This window comes from Mirounga angustirostris, unplaced genomic scaffold (assembly GCF_029215605.1).
Source record: "Mirounga angustirostris isolate CCGP_5_RB_7025 unplaced genomic scaffold, mMirAng1.0.hap1 SCAF_14, whole genome shotgun sequence".
NCBI lineage: Eukaryota > Metazoa > Chordata > Mammalia > Carnivora > Phocidae > Mirounga > Mirounga angustirostris.
The window spans coordinates 80,611,608-80,627,457 of NW_026991722.1; the positions used below are offsets into that span (position 1 = coordinate 80,611,608).

Here is a 15,850-nt window from a genome sequence, read left to right on the forward strand (position 1 = left end):
CCAAATATGCTGGCTCCTCCAGCTGAATCAGTGGTTCTTGACCTTGGCTGCATGTTGCAATCACCCAGGGAGCTCTAAAAAGTACTGATACCTGAGCCCCACCCTCCATCAGGTTTGATATCATTGGACTGGGGTGCAGCTTGGGAATCAGAATTTTGAAAAGCATCCCACCCACCACCCACCCCACTGGTGATCTGAATGTACAACTGAGGTTGGAACCACCAGGCTAGAAACAGTTCCTTCTTATTTCATGGTTCAATGGTGAAGGGAAAAAAAAGAGAGATTCCTGACACCCTCTGAAATGGGAATCTCAAATAAGCAGAAAGGGTAATATTCATCAAATAGGTTCATGCTCCTCTTCTGAATTAATAATCATTCATACTTCCCTCTGGCTACTCAATGAGAGAAGCAGAGGGAAGCATGAATCATAGGTGCCCTACCCACAGACCAGTGGGTTTTTATAGGGGGCAGTTGTTGATCTTGCCTACTCAGTATCCCTAGGCTGGGAGTTACATCCCCCAGGTGTTCCTTGGAGATCCATTCCCCTGAACTGCAACCCAACTGGATTCCACTCCATCGATGCAAGAATGGGCCAGTGATTCAGGCCACATAAGTGTATTCTGTCTAACTGACCAGAGTGATCAGTTCAGGATAGACATGGGTGTGCCCCCATCAGACCAATCAGAGCAAATACTGAAACTCTTTTTCCTGATGCACTTAGATCTCTAAAGATGGAAGCCTGGAACAACCAAGGGTCACCACAAATGGGGAACGTAACTAAAAATGAAACCCACAAGGAAGGAAGCAGGACTGTGAGATAAAGAAAGAACACGCCCAGAGCATACTTAGCTCCTGGATCCAGCCATACCCGAAAACCTTGTTTATATCTAGATTTCTTTTTTCTTAGTACATGAACCAGCAATTTCCTTTTTATTTGCTGAAGCCAGTATGTGATGAGCATCTATGACTTGCACCAGAAAAAACCCTGACAAATGCAATCTTGAAGGGTCTCTAAGTCAGGTACCCCTCTTTTGCCAATAATCCCCCCCTCCTCTGGCCAGATTTTGTGGGATTTCCAAGAGGGAGAGAAACTGGATGAGGACAGACTGCTTCTCTCTCCAGACCCCTAGATCCCCCATACCATACATCTACTTTCAGAATTAAGTTTACACGTGTGCAAAACCATAGTGTTTCTTGGGAAAAACCTCTATTTCATAGTCTATCTCCCCACCCATTGTCCCTAAAAACAGAATCCCAAACTACTGGAAAGGGGCTGTAATGGAGCAGTCACCTCAGGGAGAACAGGCTGAACCGTGTGCATGGTGGTCCCTGACAGAGGAAACAGGGCCTTGGCTAAATCCATTCCATGAGGGTCAAAGGTGAAGGAGCCTCATTAAATAAGGTGGAATGAAAAGCCTTACCAAAAACCACACTCCTGGGCGCCTGGGTGGCTCAGTCGTTAAGCGTCTGCCTTCGGCTCAGGTCATGATCCCAGGGTCCTGGGATCGAGTCTCACATCGGGCTCCCTGCTCTGCGGGAAGCCTGCTTCTCCCTCTCCCACTCCCCCTGCTTGTGTTCCTGCTCTCGCTACGTCTCTCTCTGTCAAAAAAATAAATAAAAAATCTTAAAAAAAAAAAAAAAAAAACCACACTCCTTTGGCTCTTCTTGCAATTCCAAATCCAGCAGTGGAAGACAGTTACATCTCCTGGAATGGATGTGTGTGTGTGTGTGTGTGCATGCATAATATATCTATCTAATATATATATATAAGTAACATTCTGTAAATAACAATTGCTGATATTTATTACCTATGTTAGAAGTTCACACGCATTCTCTCATTTAATCTTGCCTTCACCCTATGAGGGAGATATGACTCTTCTCCTAACTTTATAGGCAGGAAACGGAGGCTCAGAGACATCACTTACCCAAGGCCCCAGAGCCTTTGGCGGGCAGAGCTGGGATCTGAAACCAGGTCTTGTTTAGCTCTGAAGTCTAAGCCAAATCTGGCCTACCACCTGTATTTATAAATAAAGCTTTATTGAAACACAGCCCTGCCCACTCCATTATGTAAGGCTGCCCTTTAGAAGAAAGTAGCCAAGCCCTGGTGCTGGCCTAACCATTCCCATGGTATTTTAGAGTCTGTAACAACTGACATGTACCATTGGCTTATCTGATCCTCACTGCAGATCTGTGAGGTCAGGGAGGCTTCACCATCATTAATCCATTTTATAGACAGGAAAACAGAGAGGTGAGGTGGTGGCCTATGGTGGCCCTCTGTGGCCCTCTGCTCAGGGCCAGGCTCAGGCACAGCCCCTGTGCTTTCCCAACTGCAGGATGCTGCCTCGGGGCGCAGAAGGTACTGCCCTGCCCCCATCCCGGTTCGGGTAACCGGTTAGCCTCCCAGAGAGAGCCGCTGTGGGAGTCAAGGTTAGGGCCCTAGGCTCCTGGGGCTTCCAGAGAACAGTGAGAACAAAGGCTGCCAGGGAAACAGAAAATAATGCTGGCAGCAGGCTGGGCGTGCCAGTGAACGCCTGAGGGCCTAGGCCCAAGGGTCTGTCGTGATGGGAGCAGCAAGGGTTTCTTCTGAGGGAGCATGCCAGCCCGTCCCAGACAGGACCCCTCTGCCATTTGCCCCTTACTCCCTCTCCATAGCACTTAGCACCAAATGCTAGGTCTTCCGCCCACGGGACAGGTGCTCTGGTTTCTGGGGGTGGGGAGGAGTCCTCCCTCCCCTGGCACCCCCCACCATGTTCAGATTCACTCTACCAAGGAACAAGGCACAGATTGGCCGGCAGAGTTCAGGAGGCTGGAGAAGATGGGTCACCAGAGACAGGAGGTAGAGGAGAGAGAAAGGGATGGTGAAAGCCAAGGGAGAGACAGAGATGAGAGACAGAAAGACATAAAGACAGACTGACAGAGGAGGAGAGCAGGGGAGAGTGAACACAGAAGGGATCAGGAGGGGGATGGATGCAGGCTCCAAGTGCCCACCCATGTCTGCCTGGCGATGCCCTGATGTTCAGCAGAAGGAAGAACTGCTTTAACAGGGGCCGCGAACAAAGCAGCATGGGGCCTGGCGAGCCGCTTTCCACTTTTATCCCCAGCCAAGAAGAATGTGGCCTGAGATGAAAAGCAGGTTCTCGGATCCTGCCCAGCAGCTGGTGGGGCCTGGGCATCAGAGCAAGGGTGTTTGCGGGTAATCAGCCTAGGCCCCGGCCACCACTGGGGGTGGGGGAAGCCTGGGACGAGGCCGTCTGAGGGCTAGGAAGCAGTCTGTTATTTGGAGAAAAAGGGCTCTCCCCATTCAAAAGGAGAAACAAATAAGTAAAATGCCCAGATCAGAGTTTTCACAGCTGCCTACTAGGAGCAGATGTGTAGCAGGGAGGATGCGTGTGGCGTGTGAGTGACAGTGGAGGTCAGGAGGGGAGCCCAGGAGGATGGGAAGAAAGGCTGACCCCACCGCTTTGAAGAGAAAAGTTCCTGAGACAAGAATTAGCAAAGGACACCGCCAGGTACGGCAGGTATGGTCCCTACTTGGTGGCCCCCCCATACCAATGTTGCTTAACCTATGATAGAATTTTTAAAGCATTTCCTCTGTTGCCAATATGTTAAAAATTGTGTAACTGCCCACAGCAATCTATGCGTCTGGTTTCTCTTGGGAAATCTGGATCATCTGGTGACACTTTGTCCCCTTCCCATAGAGTAACAATTGGCTGGAAGTGAGTGGTGGCTGCCTTCTTTAGAAAGGGTGGGTGCTCTGTGTTTTTCCACAGTCCTCACCTCTCCCTACTGCCCGACGCCAAGTGCATCCTTCACCCCCGATGTCCTCAATTCAGATTTACCAAAGAATGACCATGCGCCTAGCAAGAGGCACTGGACTTTATTTATTCATTCAAAACATACTTTTCAGCATCTACGATGTGCCGGGTCTTGAGATGCAGCCCTGAACAGGACAGATAAAACATCGCCTTTATGGAGCTCACAACCAGGTGGAGGAAGCTGACCTTACACTTTATCTCCTATAGTCTTCACTACAACCCTGTGAGGACACCATGGCTATACTCACTTTACATACAGGGAAACTGAGGCTTGAGGATTTTCTTGTGTTTAGTGAAGTAGGCATTTATGTTTAAGGGTGTCTGAGAAAATTTAACAATCGTCATGGGATGGGCACTGGCCAATCAGAACACATGTCGAACCAATCAAAACACAGGCCCCGCCAATCAGGAGATAAGCTCAGCCAATCAGAACACACGCCCAACCAATCAGGACACAAGCCCAGCCAATCAGATTAAGTAGTGTTACAAATGCATAACAGCCGAACCTCTGCACCGCCTCTCTGTATTGCTTTTGACTGGGCAGGGATAATGACATTGGGCACATATAAGAGAGAACTCAGAGGGCCCTCTTGCCCCCTTCCACCATGTGAGGATACAGTAAGAAAACACTGGCCAGGGGAGGGGCCCCACCAGAATGCAACCATGCTGGCACCTTGATCTTGGACTTCCCAGCTTCTAGAACTACGAGAAATAAATGTCTGTTGTTTATCAGCCACCCAGTCTGTGGTATTCTGTTATGGCAGCCCTAATGGACTAAGACACTTAACATATCAGGAATTCAATCAATACTGATGATTCCATTCAGATATGCTGCCGGTGGGGTGATGTCCTACAGAAACCAATGAGGATCAAAACTGACCCAAACCCAAACACCATACAGTAGTGACCACAACACTTAGGTAGTGCTTTCTATACACTAGGCACAGTGCTCAGCATCCTTTCATTTCAGCTTAGTAACCATTCCACAAGAAGGGCATATTATGCCCATTTTAAAGATGGGGAAACTGAGGCTCATAGGGGTTAGGTAATCAACGGCAAAGATAAGATTGAAACCCAAGCTTGTCTGACTCTCAACTTGGTGCCTGGCCAAGAGTGGGATGCTGTTTGTCTTGGGAATGGCACTGAGCCTCTCCCTGGTACCATGGGTTAACCTTCTCTGGTAGGCTGTGTGCTCTCTAGAGACTCCCGAGGAATGTCAGAGGGATAGTAAAGAAACTCCTTGCCAGGGATCACAGAGAAACACAGTCCAAGGGAGATGCTTGGAGAACTGAAAAGGGTTTTCTGTACAATGTGGAGATGTGTCCCCACTAATTTGGATAATGAACTAATTTGGCCGGGAGGATTTTCCTCAAAACCCCTAGGATGGGGATCCCCGTTATTCATTGTTACTCTAGTAGACACTAATTATCAGCTTCCCTGGCACTCATTCTCCATTCTTAGACAAAACCCAAAATTTCTAAGCCCAAAAGTAAAGATCACAGCCCAGGATTAAACCGATAAGTTAACCTCCCACATGTCTGACCCCACTGATTGGTTTAGAGGTGAGCACATGGCCATGCAGGTTGAATCAGTGGATCTCAGACCTAAATAATCTCACTCTTCCACTCTGTACCAGAGCAGGGAAGGGATTTCTGGGGTCATCTTACCACCACATGGAGCCTAAAAGTGAAACCATCCTGGAGAAGAGCCAAGTCAAGAGATACAGAGAAACTGAGACTGAGACTGAGCCCCTTGATCCAGCCATACCTGAAGCCTACAAAACCCCTGGGCTTTTCAGTTACATGTGCCAATACGTGACCTTCATACTAATAAATGAACAAACACCCCTGAAACAAATAATATATTATATGTTAATAAAAAAATTAAAAATACATAAATAAATAAAAGCTCAACTTGGACTGTTTATCACTTGTAAGTGTCAAGCTCTATGTTAGTACTACCACCACCATGCAGTGATAAAGACCTGCCTGTTTCCAATCAACAAAATGGTTTTCAGCAGTTTTGCTTGAGTGCCCGTTTCTTTGGTTAGTTAAGGCAGGAGACCATCCATAACATCCCAAAGACTGCATCAAAGTTTCCAACAAGTTCAGTTCCCGCCTCGATGATGCCAAATTCAGCCAGCTCTGCAGCTCTGGTGGGTGACAGAATCCCTTCTCCTTTGTCCTCTAGATCCCGAGTAGCAGAAGGCTCACAGTGCTGGCTGCAGAGTGAATGCTCAAAAGTGTTAGTGTCCGTTCAAAAATATTTATGTGTGCAAGCTCCAAGCAAGGCACGATGGAGACACGAACAAGCAAGAGCAATGTGGTCACAGCTCTCGTGGAACTGATACTGGGGGAACAGAACATTAAAGAAATACTCATATAAGTAAACAGATGGTTGTGGATTGTGGTAAGTGATTCAGGAGGAAAGCGCAAGAGGTGAGAGAAAATGTAACTGAAATAACTTGGGAAGTTAGGAAATGCTTTCCCAAGGAAGCAGTGATTGAGACAAAGTGACAATGACAGGGTGTCCAGTCACCCATGGGTTCAAAACAGGAGAGAATGCAGTTCACTTAAGATCATGGTAGAATCTTAACCTGGGTTTGGGGGCCAGATCACTTTGGTGGGCTGGATATGGAAAGATCCATTTGGAGACTACTGAATAGTGTGGACCAGGGTGTGGTGATGGAGGAGGAGAAGGAAAAAAACCCAGAAGAACAGAACTCACAGTCTATAACCCATGAGCCAAATCTGGCCCCTTGCCAGATTTTGTAAATAAAGGTTTATTGGAACACAGCCACACCCACTTTATCGGAAGACAGTCTATGGCTGCTTCGCGCTACATGGCAAAGCTGAGTATTTGTCATGGAGACCGTATGGCCAGCAGATCTGAAAGTATTTCCTACCTGGGCCTTTACAGAAAGTTTGCCAACCATGATTTAGAAGGTCAACTCAACAAGACTTGGAAATGGGGCATTGTGGAGAGGAAGGGGCAAAGATCACACCTAGATAAAATACAGACTTGCTCAACTGGGTTGATGTACAAGACGGGGGCCACTAGAGATGAATTCGTTTTATTGGGGGAGGGGAACAAATTTGATTAAAACAACCCACCGTACCCCGACCTACTGTTTCATGGAAATGCAGTCAGGCCAAATTATGTGCAGAGAGCACATGCAAGTTGGAGTCTGAAGGTACCATGGTTTCTAGTCTCAGCTCTGAGACTCAGTATAACCTGAAGCTATGCATGGGGATTTCTCTTCTTGGAATATCCATTGCTTCCTCTACAGAATGGGGATGCAGGAGCACGGGCAAGGAACATCAATGCCAGGTGCACACTGCATCGTTCTATAGCAACAATACTTGTTACTTCTTCTCTTGTTGCCATGAAATCGGTGGAAGTACTCACCAGGGGTGGGGGTGGGGGTGTTACTGGGACAAAGGTACAGTCAGACATACATCCTGATGACAGGCAATGGGACTGCCCACACCAACAATGCGTACCTGACTGAGGACCAGGACGCATTCCAAAAGATATAAATGACCCCCTGGCTGCTAATGCCAACCACTTACGGACCAATTTTTGCTGCCACAATTCCTGGTGCGAGCAATCATAACAAAAGGTCTAAGGTTGTCTATTGCATGCTGAGCCCAAACGGTTTGTGCAAAATTACAGAGAAGAAGAAAGGGCTGATGATAACCCAGAAGCTGCCTCGCCTAGAACATTCATAACCACATGCATGCACCACACACACACACACACTACTAGCCCTCTGTACAAACAAAAGGTGTCACCTTTTAAAGAAAGGCACCGTTTCCTTCCTCTAGAGCATGTTCAGTAGCAGCAGAGCCTATAATTTTGTAATCATCATGGCACAAAGGAGGAAGCTATTAGCTCAGCATCAGCAGATCCAGGTTCAAACCCCAGCTCTGAAACCCTGGGAAAATTCCTTCTACTTTCTGGCCTCAGTTTCTCCATCTGTAAAATAAGGGCTTGGACTCAGTAATTTCTGAGCCCCCTATCAGTTCTGATCTCTATGATTTTAGAATGGAGGTTAAAAATCAGGAGCCCCAAGATCTAATACAACCCACCAACCTGCGGGACTATTTAATACCACCACAAACAGGGTTAACAGATTTTTCACTGGCTGCTAGCATTTTAAAATTGGGAGATTTCTCCTAAAGTCACAGTTTCAGGGCACCTGAGTGACTCAGTGGGTTAAGCATCTGCCTTCGGCTCAGGTCATAATCTCAGGGTCCTGGGATTGAGCCCCGCAACAGGCTCCCTGCTCGGTGGGGAGTCTGCTTCTACCTCTCCCTCTGCCCCTTCTCCCCCCTCAGCTTGTGGTCTCTCTCTCTCTTAAATAAATAAATAAAATCTTAAAAAAGAAAGCCACAGTCTCTGACTTCTTCAGAAAAATGCAAACACCAGGTCCACAAGGGGATGCACTGAGAAGGACACACCCCTGCATAAGTAGACGTCATACCAAAACCGCACAGCCTGGGTCTAACATGGAGAACCACAGGCAAACCCAAATCAAGAAACATTCTGTGAGGAAGCTGGTCCTCACTCTTCAAAGATGTCGGAGCACAAGCAACAAAGAAAGGCTGAGGAACTATTCAAGCCCGACACAAGAACTTAATGCAATATGTAATCCTGGATTGGATCCTGTGCCAGAAAAATAAATTGCTATGAAGGATGCTATTGAGACAATTGCTGAAATAGGAATATGGCTCGATGAAAGTCTTGAGTCAATGTCAAGGTTACTGAACCTGGTACCTCTGTGTAGTTACGTAAGAGTGTAGACGACTCAGTCCCAAATGGTTTACAGAGAGAGAAAATGAGGTGGGGGATTACAGAGGAAAGCAAATGCAAGCAAATGTTAAAAGTGGATGAATCCCAGTTAAGGAGGTACAGGAATCCTTTGTAGTATTATTGCAACTTTTCTATAGGTTTGAAATTATTTCCAAATGAAACTTTTTTTTAAAGAGGTTGTTGTATAACCAAGCGATTCTCAAATGTTAGTGTGCAGAATCCCCTGGAGGTTTGGTGAAAATTCAGATTGTTGGACCCTCCCCAGAGCTTCTGATTCAGTAGGTCTGCAAAGGGGACAGTAAGAGTTTGCATTTCTAACAAGCTTTCAGGCGATGCAGACGCTGTTGGCCTGGGACACACTTTGAGAAGCCCTGGTACAACCTAGCTTAACCAGTGGAAGTGACTATTAAAAGAACAAGATACAGAAGGGGAGTTGTTAAAAAGCAGGACTGGGGGGGCGCCTGGGTGGCTCAGTCGGTTAGGCATCTACTTTCGGCTCAGGTCATGATCCCGGGGTCCTGGGATCGAGCCCCGCATCAGGCTCCTTGCTCAGCGGGAAGCCTGCTTCTCCCTCTCCCTCTGCCCCTCCCCCCTGCTCATGTTCTCACTCACTCTCTCTCTCCTAAATAAATAAATAAATAAATAAATAAATAAATAAATAAAATCTTAAAAAAAAATAAAAAGCAGGATTGACAGAGGGATGGTACAAAGGACTAGTGTTCTTCATCATGAACCTTTTTGGATTTTGTTTCCAGGTATACACATTTTAATGCCTAGAAGCACCTAGACCAGCACCTGCCTCGCAAGTAGCAGATGGTCAGTATGTGTTAAGGACCTGACCGCTGGTATCTAAGTTCCTAAAATACAGCAAAGATTCCAGGCAACAAGGGAGCCTCCTGTATCTGCTGGGGGGAGAGGGGAGCAAAAACCAAAGACTGCTTGTTTTGGGGGGAGAAACATTCTTTGGGGCGCTCCAATGTGACATATGGGTTCCCCCCTGAAACTGCCACTATGGAGTCAGGTCAGACACGGATTTCTCAAAATCTCATAATTCTGAGCTGAGAACATGGTTCAGGCAGCCAACTTGTGTCAAGATATGCACTCCTTCTCATCCTCTTCCGGGGGGTAATGAACCTTGGCCTCAAGCCTCATTAAACCCCATTATATAATCACCCCCATCCCGAGTCTCTTTATAACCCTTCCAGTGTCTGGTTTCTCAGGACTACGCAGTTCAGCTCCATTGGTCTTTATTGCTACCTGCTGCCTCCCTCAACAAATCAGCCTTCTGGGGTGCCTGGGGGGCTCAGGCATTAAGCATCTGCCTTCGGCTCAGGTCATGATCCCGGGGTCCTGCAATGGAGCGCTGCATCGGGCTCCCTGCTCAGCAGGAAGCCTGCTTCTCCCTCTCCCACTCCCCCTGCTTGTGTTCCTGCTCTCGCTGTCTCTCTCTGTCAAATAAATAAATAAAATCTTTTAAAAAAAGAAATCAGCCTTCTGACTCAGCCTCAAGGCACATGGGGCCAGGCCCTCAACAGAGGGTCAACTCTCTGTCGCCTTGTGTCCAAGAAACAGCACAGGAAATGCTCGGCAAAGAGATGAGGAGAGTGCACAGTGAGACAGGGCAAGGTGAGGGTATGCTGTCTTTCAAGGCACTGCGCGAAGGACAATATTTTCTAGGACTGGGGCCTTGTGTAAAACTCCAGCTGGTGCCATTAGGACCAAGAAGGGGCCGTCTGGGAATCATCAGTCACTTGTTCCCTTTGCTAGCTGCTGCCCTGAAGTCCTAGACCCCCACAGCTAATAAAGAAACACCCAGAACACTGCAGGTGGTAAAAAGTAGCCTGCCATTCCTCATCTTCTACCAAAGATGTCCAGGATAAATGAGTTGCAAAAGCTGTCTGCAACTCATTCTTCTGGCCACTCTCTGCAGCTGCCTGCCCCGCACCCCACCCCCCACCCCAGGCATGGCTACCACCTGGGACAATGGATCCCCTGCATATCAACACCGGAATCTGGCAGGGTAACGATTCGTCACCCAGTGTGGGTGCTGCTCTCTGAGTGAGCACAGGGTGCTGATAAACAAGAGGCATCCTTGGAGCAAGGCTGACCCCCACAACACAATCCCCCAACGAGGCCAGGGCGCCAGCAAGGACATTGGGACAAGTTAAGGTCCCTACTTGATGAGCAAACCAGTCTCAGCGAGGACGGCGTGGAAGCTCTGTTCCTCAGCATTACAGAACGGGGAATTCAGGATGAGAGCAAACTCCACTTCCTACCTGCCCTTGTGATCTTGGGCCAGCTACCCAAACCCTCCCAGCCTCAGTTTCTTCATCTGCAAAATGGGGCTAAGAATAGAAACTACCTGATGGAGAACTAGGAAGCTTATATAATACAAGTAAATTGCTTTGCCTGCATTGACGGCGCCTGCAACATTGTTAATACACAATAAGTGCCAATTGCTATTATTATCCTCATTTTCATCATTGTTGCAAGTTATCCCATCATAGGACAAGCAGCAATAGCTGCCAAACCTACCCTTTATTGAGACTTTAGTGCTCTAAGCACCAGCCCCTGTACTGGGAAACGTACACCCATTCCTCATTTTGTCCTCACTACATCCTTGCCAGGTTAAAACTGACTCAGGGGGTTCGGCGAGGGCCCAACGAAATGTCAGCAACCACTTAGTCGCTGTACTCCCCAAATCACTTCCACCAGACGGTAATGAATGATGATGAGTCATCACTCCTTCCCATCTAGACAGTATATTTTCATTCTGAAGAAGACTCTTTATTGGGACTTATAGCGGCAGCCTGATACCCTACAAGGAGCCACCAGCACAACGTTTGTTGGACCAGAACTGGCCCATGGGTAGAGGGCATCCAATCAGACACCATCTGGACCATGCGGCATGCCCTGATGAAACACAGAATAAATGCAGCGAGGGTGGAGAGATCAGTCCATTGTTCTCTATTTCTTTGGGAAGTAGGTTCACTCCTGAGTCACCACCTTCCACGTTGAGCAGGAGGGTTTAATAACTTGTGTTCTGTCCGCAGTTAGCCTTAGAGAAAGGTTCCTCTGTAAGCTGGGGCTCCTGCCACTCCCCTCCCTCCCCCTGCTTGTCACTCCCAGATGAGGAACGTAGGGTAAGCCCAAGGAGGTGAAGTTCTTCTCACGGCCCATCGGAGGAGGCTGGGTACCCTGAAGGTCTGAATCTCAGCCACTCGACAGCCAGATCTGTCTAATGCTGTCCCCAGTCATCCCCAGTCATCCCCAGCAGGGGTAACAAGATGGCGGATCACCAGCCATGGCCAGAACTAATGGTGACAAAGGGGCAGACAGACTCAGCCTGGTAGGGACACAGTTTCAGGGACTCCCTCCGCTGGCTCACAGGGAGGAAGGCTGGCACTAGGACCCAAAGGCAGAAAGGTCTTTTCTGAAGCTCAGAGTAGGGGGAGAACAGGACTATCACAAGCAAGGGGGAACCAGAGCCTGCCCCATGTGTCCTCCCAACCACCCCAGCCCAGGGTCCTCAAACCAGCACTCTGAGTGATCAAAAGATTTGCCCAGGCAAAGCTCACTGGGTTAGCCTTAAAATCACAGAGTTTCTAAGCTCTGGACTGGAACCTTGTGGAGTCTTTTATTATACAATTGGGGAAACTGAGACCCAGACAGAGAAAGGAATTCACTTCACCGAAGAGCAGGGATGCAGGCTAGAGTTGGATCGGGATTCAAGCCCTACCACGTGGGCAAGATCATTTGCCCTTTTGAGCCTCAGTTTCCTTATCTATAGAATGGGAATTAGAATGCCTGCCTCAATGTTTGTGGTGAGTTTTAACTGTGACAAGGCAGGGACAGAGGTCTCCATGGCGACATCATGGAGACTCTAACAGAGAGCTTCTCATTTCCTAACCTGGAGTCGATTCTACTGGGCTGCCCTCTGTTTCTGTCATTTATTAGGATCAATGGAAATGGGACTGGTCCATGGGATTCCAGCTAATATTTGGGGTACACCCTCATTCTCCTACTGAGACTCAAATGTGACTTTTCTCCCTTATGGAAGATCAGAGGACGACCTCTCTGCCTCCAAGGACCAGGACAGTCCAAAGAGGCAACTGTGCTTCTCCGGCCTCTTAGTGCTAAGGGTTGATTTTCATTAAGGACTTTGTTCCTGCCCCCAGGCAAGGGGAGAACCCTCCCCTCTCTCATGGAGACCAGAGCAGGCAGGAAAAGTTGGGAGCCACAGTGAATCCTCATAAAACTTTCTGGCAGGAGAGGAAGGGTCTAAATGTGCAAGTCCGTGGTTTTTTAAGCAAGCTGAAGATGTTTCTATCCTGGACAGAGCTAAAGTGCAGACCTGTGGTCCAGCCCCCAGAGATGGTGATGCCCAGAGAGAGATGGCTGCTGGAAGCAGCCCCCCGGCCTCATGCCAAGGTAAATTCCAAGCACTCTTAGGACCATGGGGAAGCGTGGGGGGAAGTGAACTGAAAGGCATTTACCCACAGCCCCCAAACTAATCAGAAAGTCAGAGGATGTAAACGGTGCCAGGGAAAAGGAGCTAATTAACATCGTCAGGACAGCTACTATGTATCAAGCACTTATTATGTACCAGGCCCTGTGCAGATGACTTGACATGGAGGAGCCCATCTAATCCTCACAACCACCTACGGAGGGCATCTATTGTGAGCCCCATTTTACAGATGAGGAAACTGAGGCTCAGAAAGGGTTCTGCACTTGCTTGGGGTCAGGCACGCTGCTCAAAAAGACACAGAGCTGGGACTGGCCCCTGGCACCTCCCTCCGGGGCTGCGACATCCTGCCTCGCCCACTGCTATGACACATTTGATACATCATCACCCCCCTTGTCCTTGTCTGGGCTCCCAAGCCACCCTCTGACTGCCACACAGGCCCACCCCACAGTGTAGTTCTGGTTTCTCTGACAGTGATTTCTCTCGACAAATTAGTAAATTGGCCTTCTGGTGTTGATATGTGTCATGAGTGCTATTTTAGTTCACTCGATTCAGGGCCAGTGCCCCCAGGGCACTGAGACCAGCTAGGCTCTGGAACTTCTCCTAACTGACGTCCATACAGGTCTCCTCTGGTTCTGGACCCTCGGCTGATTCCCGCAGTGGCTGCATCATGCACATGTGTGGACCGAATTCACCATGCCGCCCAGGCCAACCGTCCAGCGGGGCTGAGGCAGAGCTTCTGAGCCCAAAAGTCTTGACACTGGACACCGGGTTGGAGGTTATATGTGTGTGCAATTTCCCAGGGAGAGAAATAACAGATTTCATGAAATTCTCAAAGGGTCCACAGCCTCCCTAAAAAAAGTTTAAAAACCCTCATGTAAAGGTAAAGAATAGGACCGACATGTAGAGAAAGGCTCCCTGCTGAAGAGTTGAGGGATCTTGGATCAAATCATGTGTGATGGTGAAGCTCATCCATTCTGGAGTTAGGAAGAACCAGCTTCAAACCTTGGCTCAATGACTCAACAGCTGTGTGAGTTTGCCAAGTTCTTTGATGACCCCGAGCCTCTGTTTCCTCATCTATACAATGGGAACAACTCATCTGCACAATGGCTTGTTGCAAGAACCAAATGAGGTCATGCGTGTGGGTGATGAACATGAACAGGTGTCCAGTAAACATTGCTTATCATTTATCAGAGCAGCAACATGATCACCCCATGGCTGTGTTGGGGGCCCGGGGTTATTTCCTTCCTGTTCCAGCAGTCCCCCCTCCTAAATTCCCAGTCCATTAAAAGTCAGTGTCTGAGCTGCAGGACTGGTTGGGCTTTTTTCAGGGGCTCCCCTCTGACCACATCTAAGCCTGTTCAGCAAAATGGGCCTCTGGGCAGAGAAGATGAAACCTCTTCTGAAACCTCAAGCCCTTGATCACCAGAAAGTCCCATTTCTGCTCCGAGTAATAACCACTTTGTCTTTAGCAGAAATTCGTAGGAGCAGAATGTAAAACACCCCAGGCCATGCTCAGCCCAGTTTGAATCCAAATCCATCTTTGAAATGAAAGGTGATACGTGTTGACCTGAGTGGGGGGGGGAAAATTACAAAATTTAATCATAGATGCCTGATCCACAGCGGCCCAAGAAAAATCCTGTGACTGGGCAACTGAGAAGCAGAGAGAAAAAGCTGATGTTTCCTTTCATGTCCCACATGCTTGCTTCTCTCTGTCATCCCTACACACCTGCAGGCAAAAAGAGTAGGAACGTGGGACCAATGACAACAGCCAGTCAACCTCCCAGTGCTAATCACGCCCCTTCCCTTTGAAACCAACGAAACCATCCCGAGGGGTGGGAGTGGCACAGGTGGGAGGCGGAGGCCCCGGTTCAAAGCATCTCATGAGCATTTCTTGAGCGAGAACAAGGGAGTGTGCACCTGGCCGACAAGAAGGTGACTTACTTGCAGAGAAGTTGGCCTCGGTGTGGACAGGAGGGGTGGAGGGCAGGAAAGGTGCGTGTCCCACAAAGAAGGAGCGGAGGGAGCGCTCCGACAGGAGGGGGGAGCGCTGCTGAGAGGGAATGTTCTCGCAGCTGCCCACACTGCTGTGAATCTTGAGGTTCAAGGGTTTGCTTTTCTTCTTGGCTCTGAAAGAGAGACAGAAGAAGAAGAGAGGGACATGTATCCATAAGTGCATACAGAATGAGAGCCGGCAGACCCAATCTCGTTAACATGGCACCAACGTCCACTCCCCACACTGACCTGGCCCTATTGCGGCTTCTCCATCCCCCCTTCCCTGAGCTCCAGCCAGGGTTCTGTGCTGTTTGTCACCTGCAACCCTTTGCTGGTGCTGTCCCCACAGTCCAGAATAGCCCTCCCTTTCCCTGCCTGCTTAATCCCCATCTGTCTGACTCGGCTCTGGTGTCCTCTCCTCCAGGAAGCCTTCCCAGATACTCCCTTCCCTCCTTGCCTGGGTTGGGTGTTCCTCTTCAATTCGTCTACAGTATTCTGAGTGTATCCCTGCAGCTGTACTTTCCTATTTTCCCAAATTTGTTCTTTTAGTTTTTGTTTCGCAAGTGAACTGTGGGTCTTTTAGGGCAATGATTCTGTGTTGTTCATTTCCCTGTCCTTGGCAATTAGCACAGAACCTGGCACACAGTAGGTGCCTATTAAATGACCAATCTGGATTATGACTGGTACTTAATCGCACTGCACTCTAATTCCTTGAGGGCAGGAACCCTGTGGTTTTCGTGGCTGAATTTCTAAGCCCCTG

General features: G+C 48.5%; 1 protein-coding gene across 1 annotated transcript in view; it reads right to left on the bottom strand.

Moving 5' to 3' along the window:
* The window catches only part of KSR2 (kinase suppressor of ras 2), a 467,494-nt gene that overhangs the window by 172,229 nt on the left and 279,415 nt on the right, over window positions 1–15,850 (bottom strand). Inside the window, exon 10 of the mRNA XM_064577689.1 lies at window positions 15,040–15,224. Within this exon, the coding sequence (XP_064433759.1) occupies window positions 15,040–15,224 (185 nt within the window). The remainder of the gene's footprint in view (window positions 1–15,039; window positions 15,225–15,850) is intronic.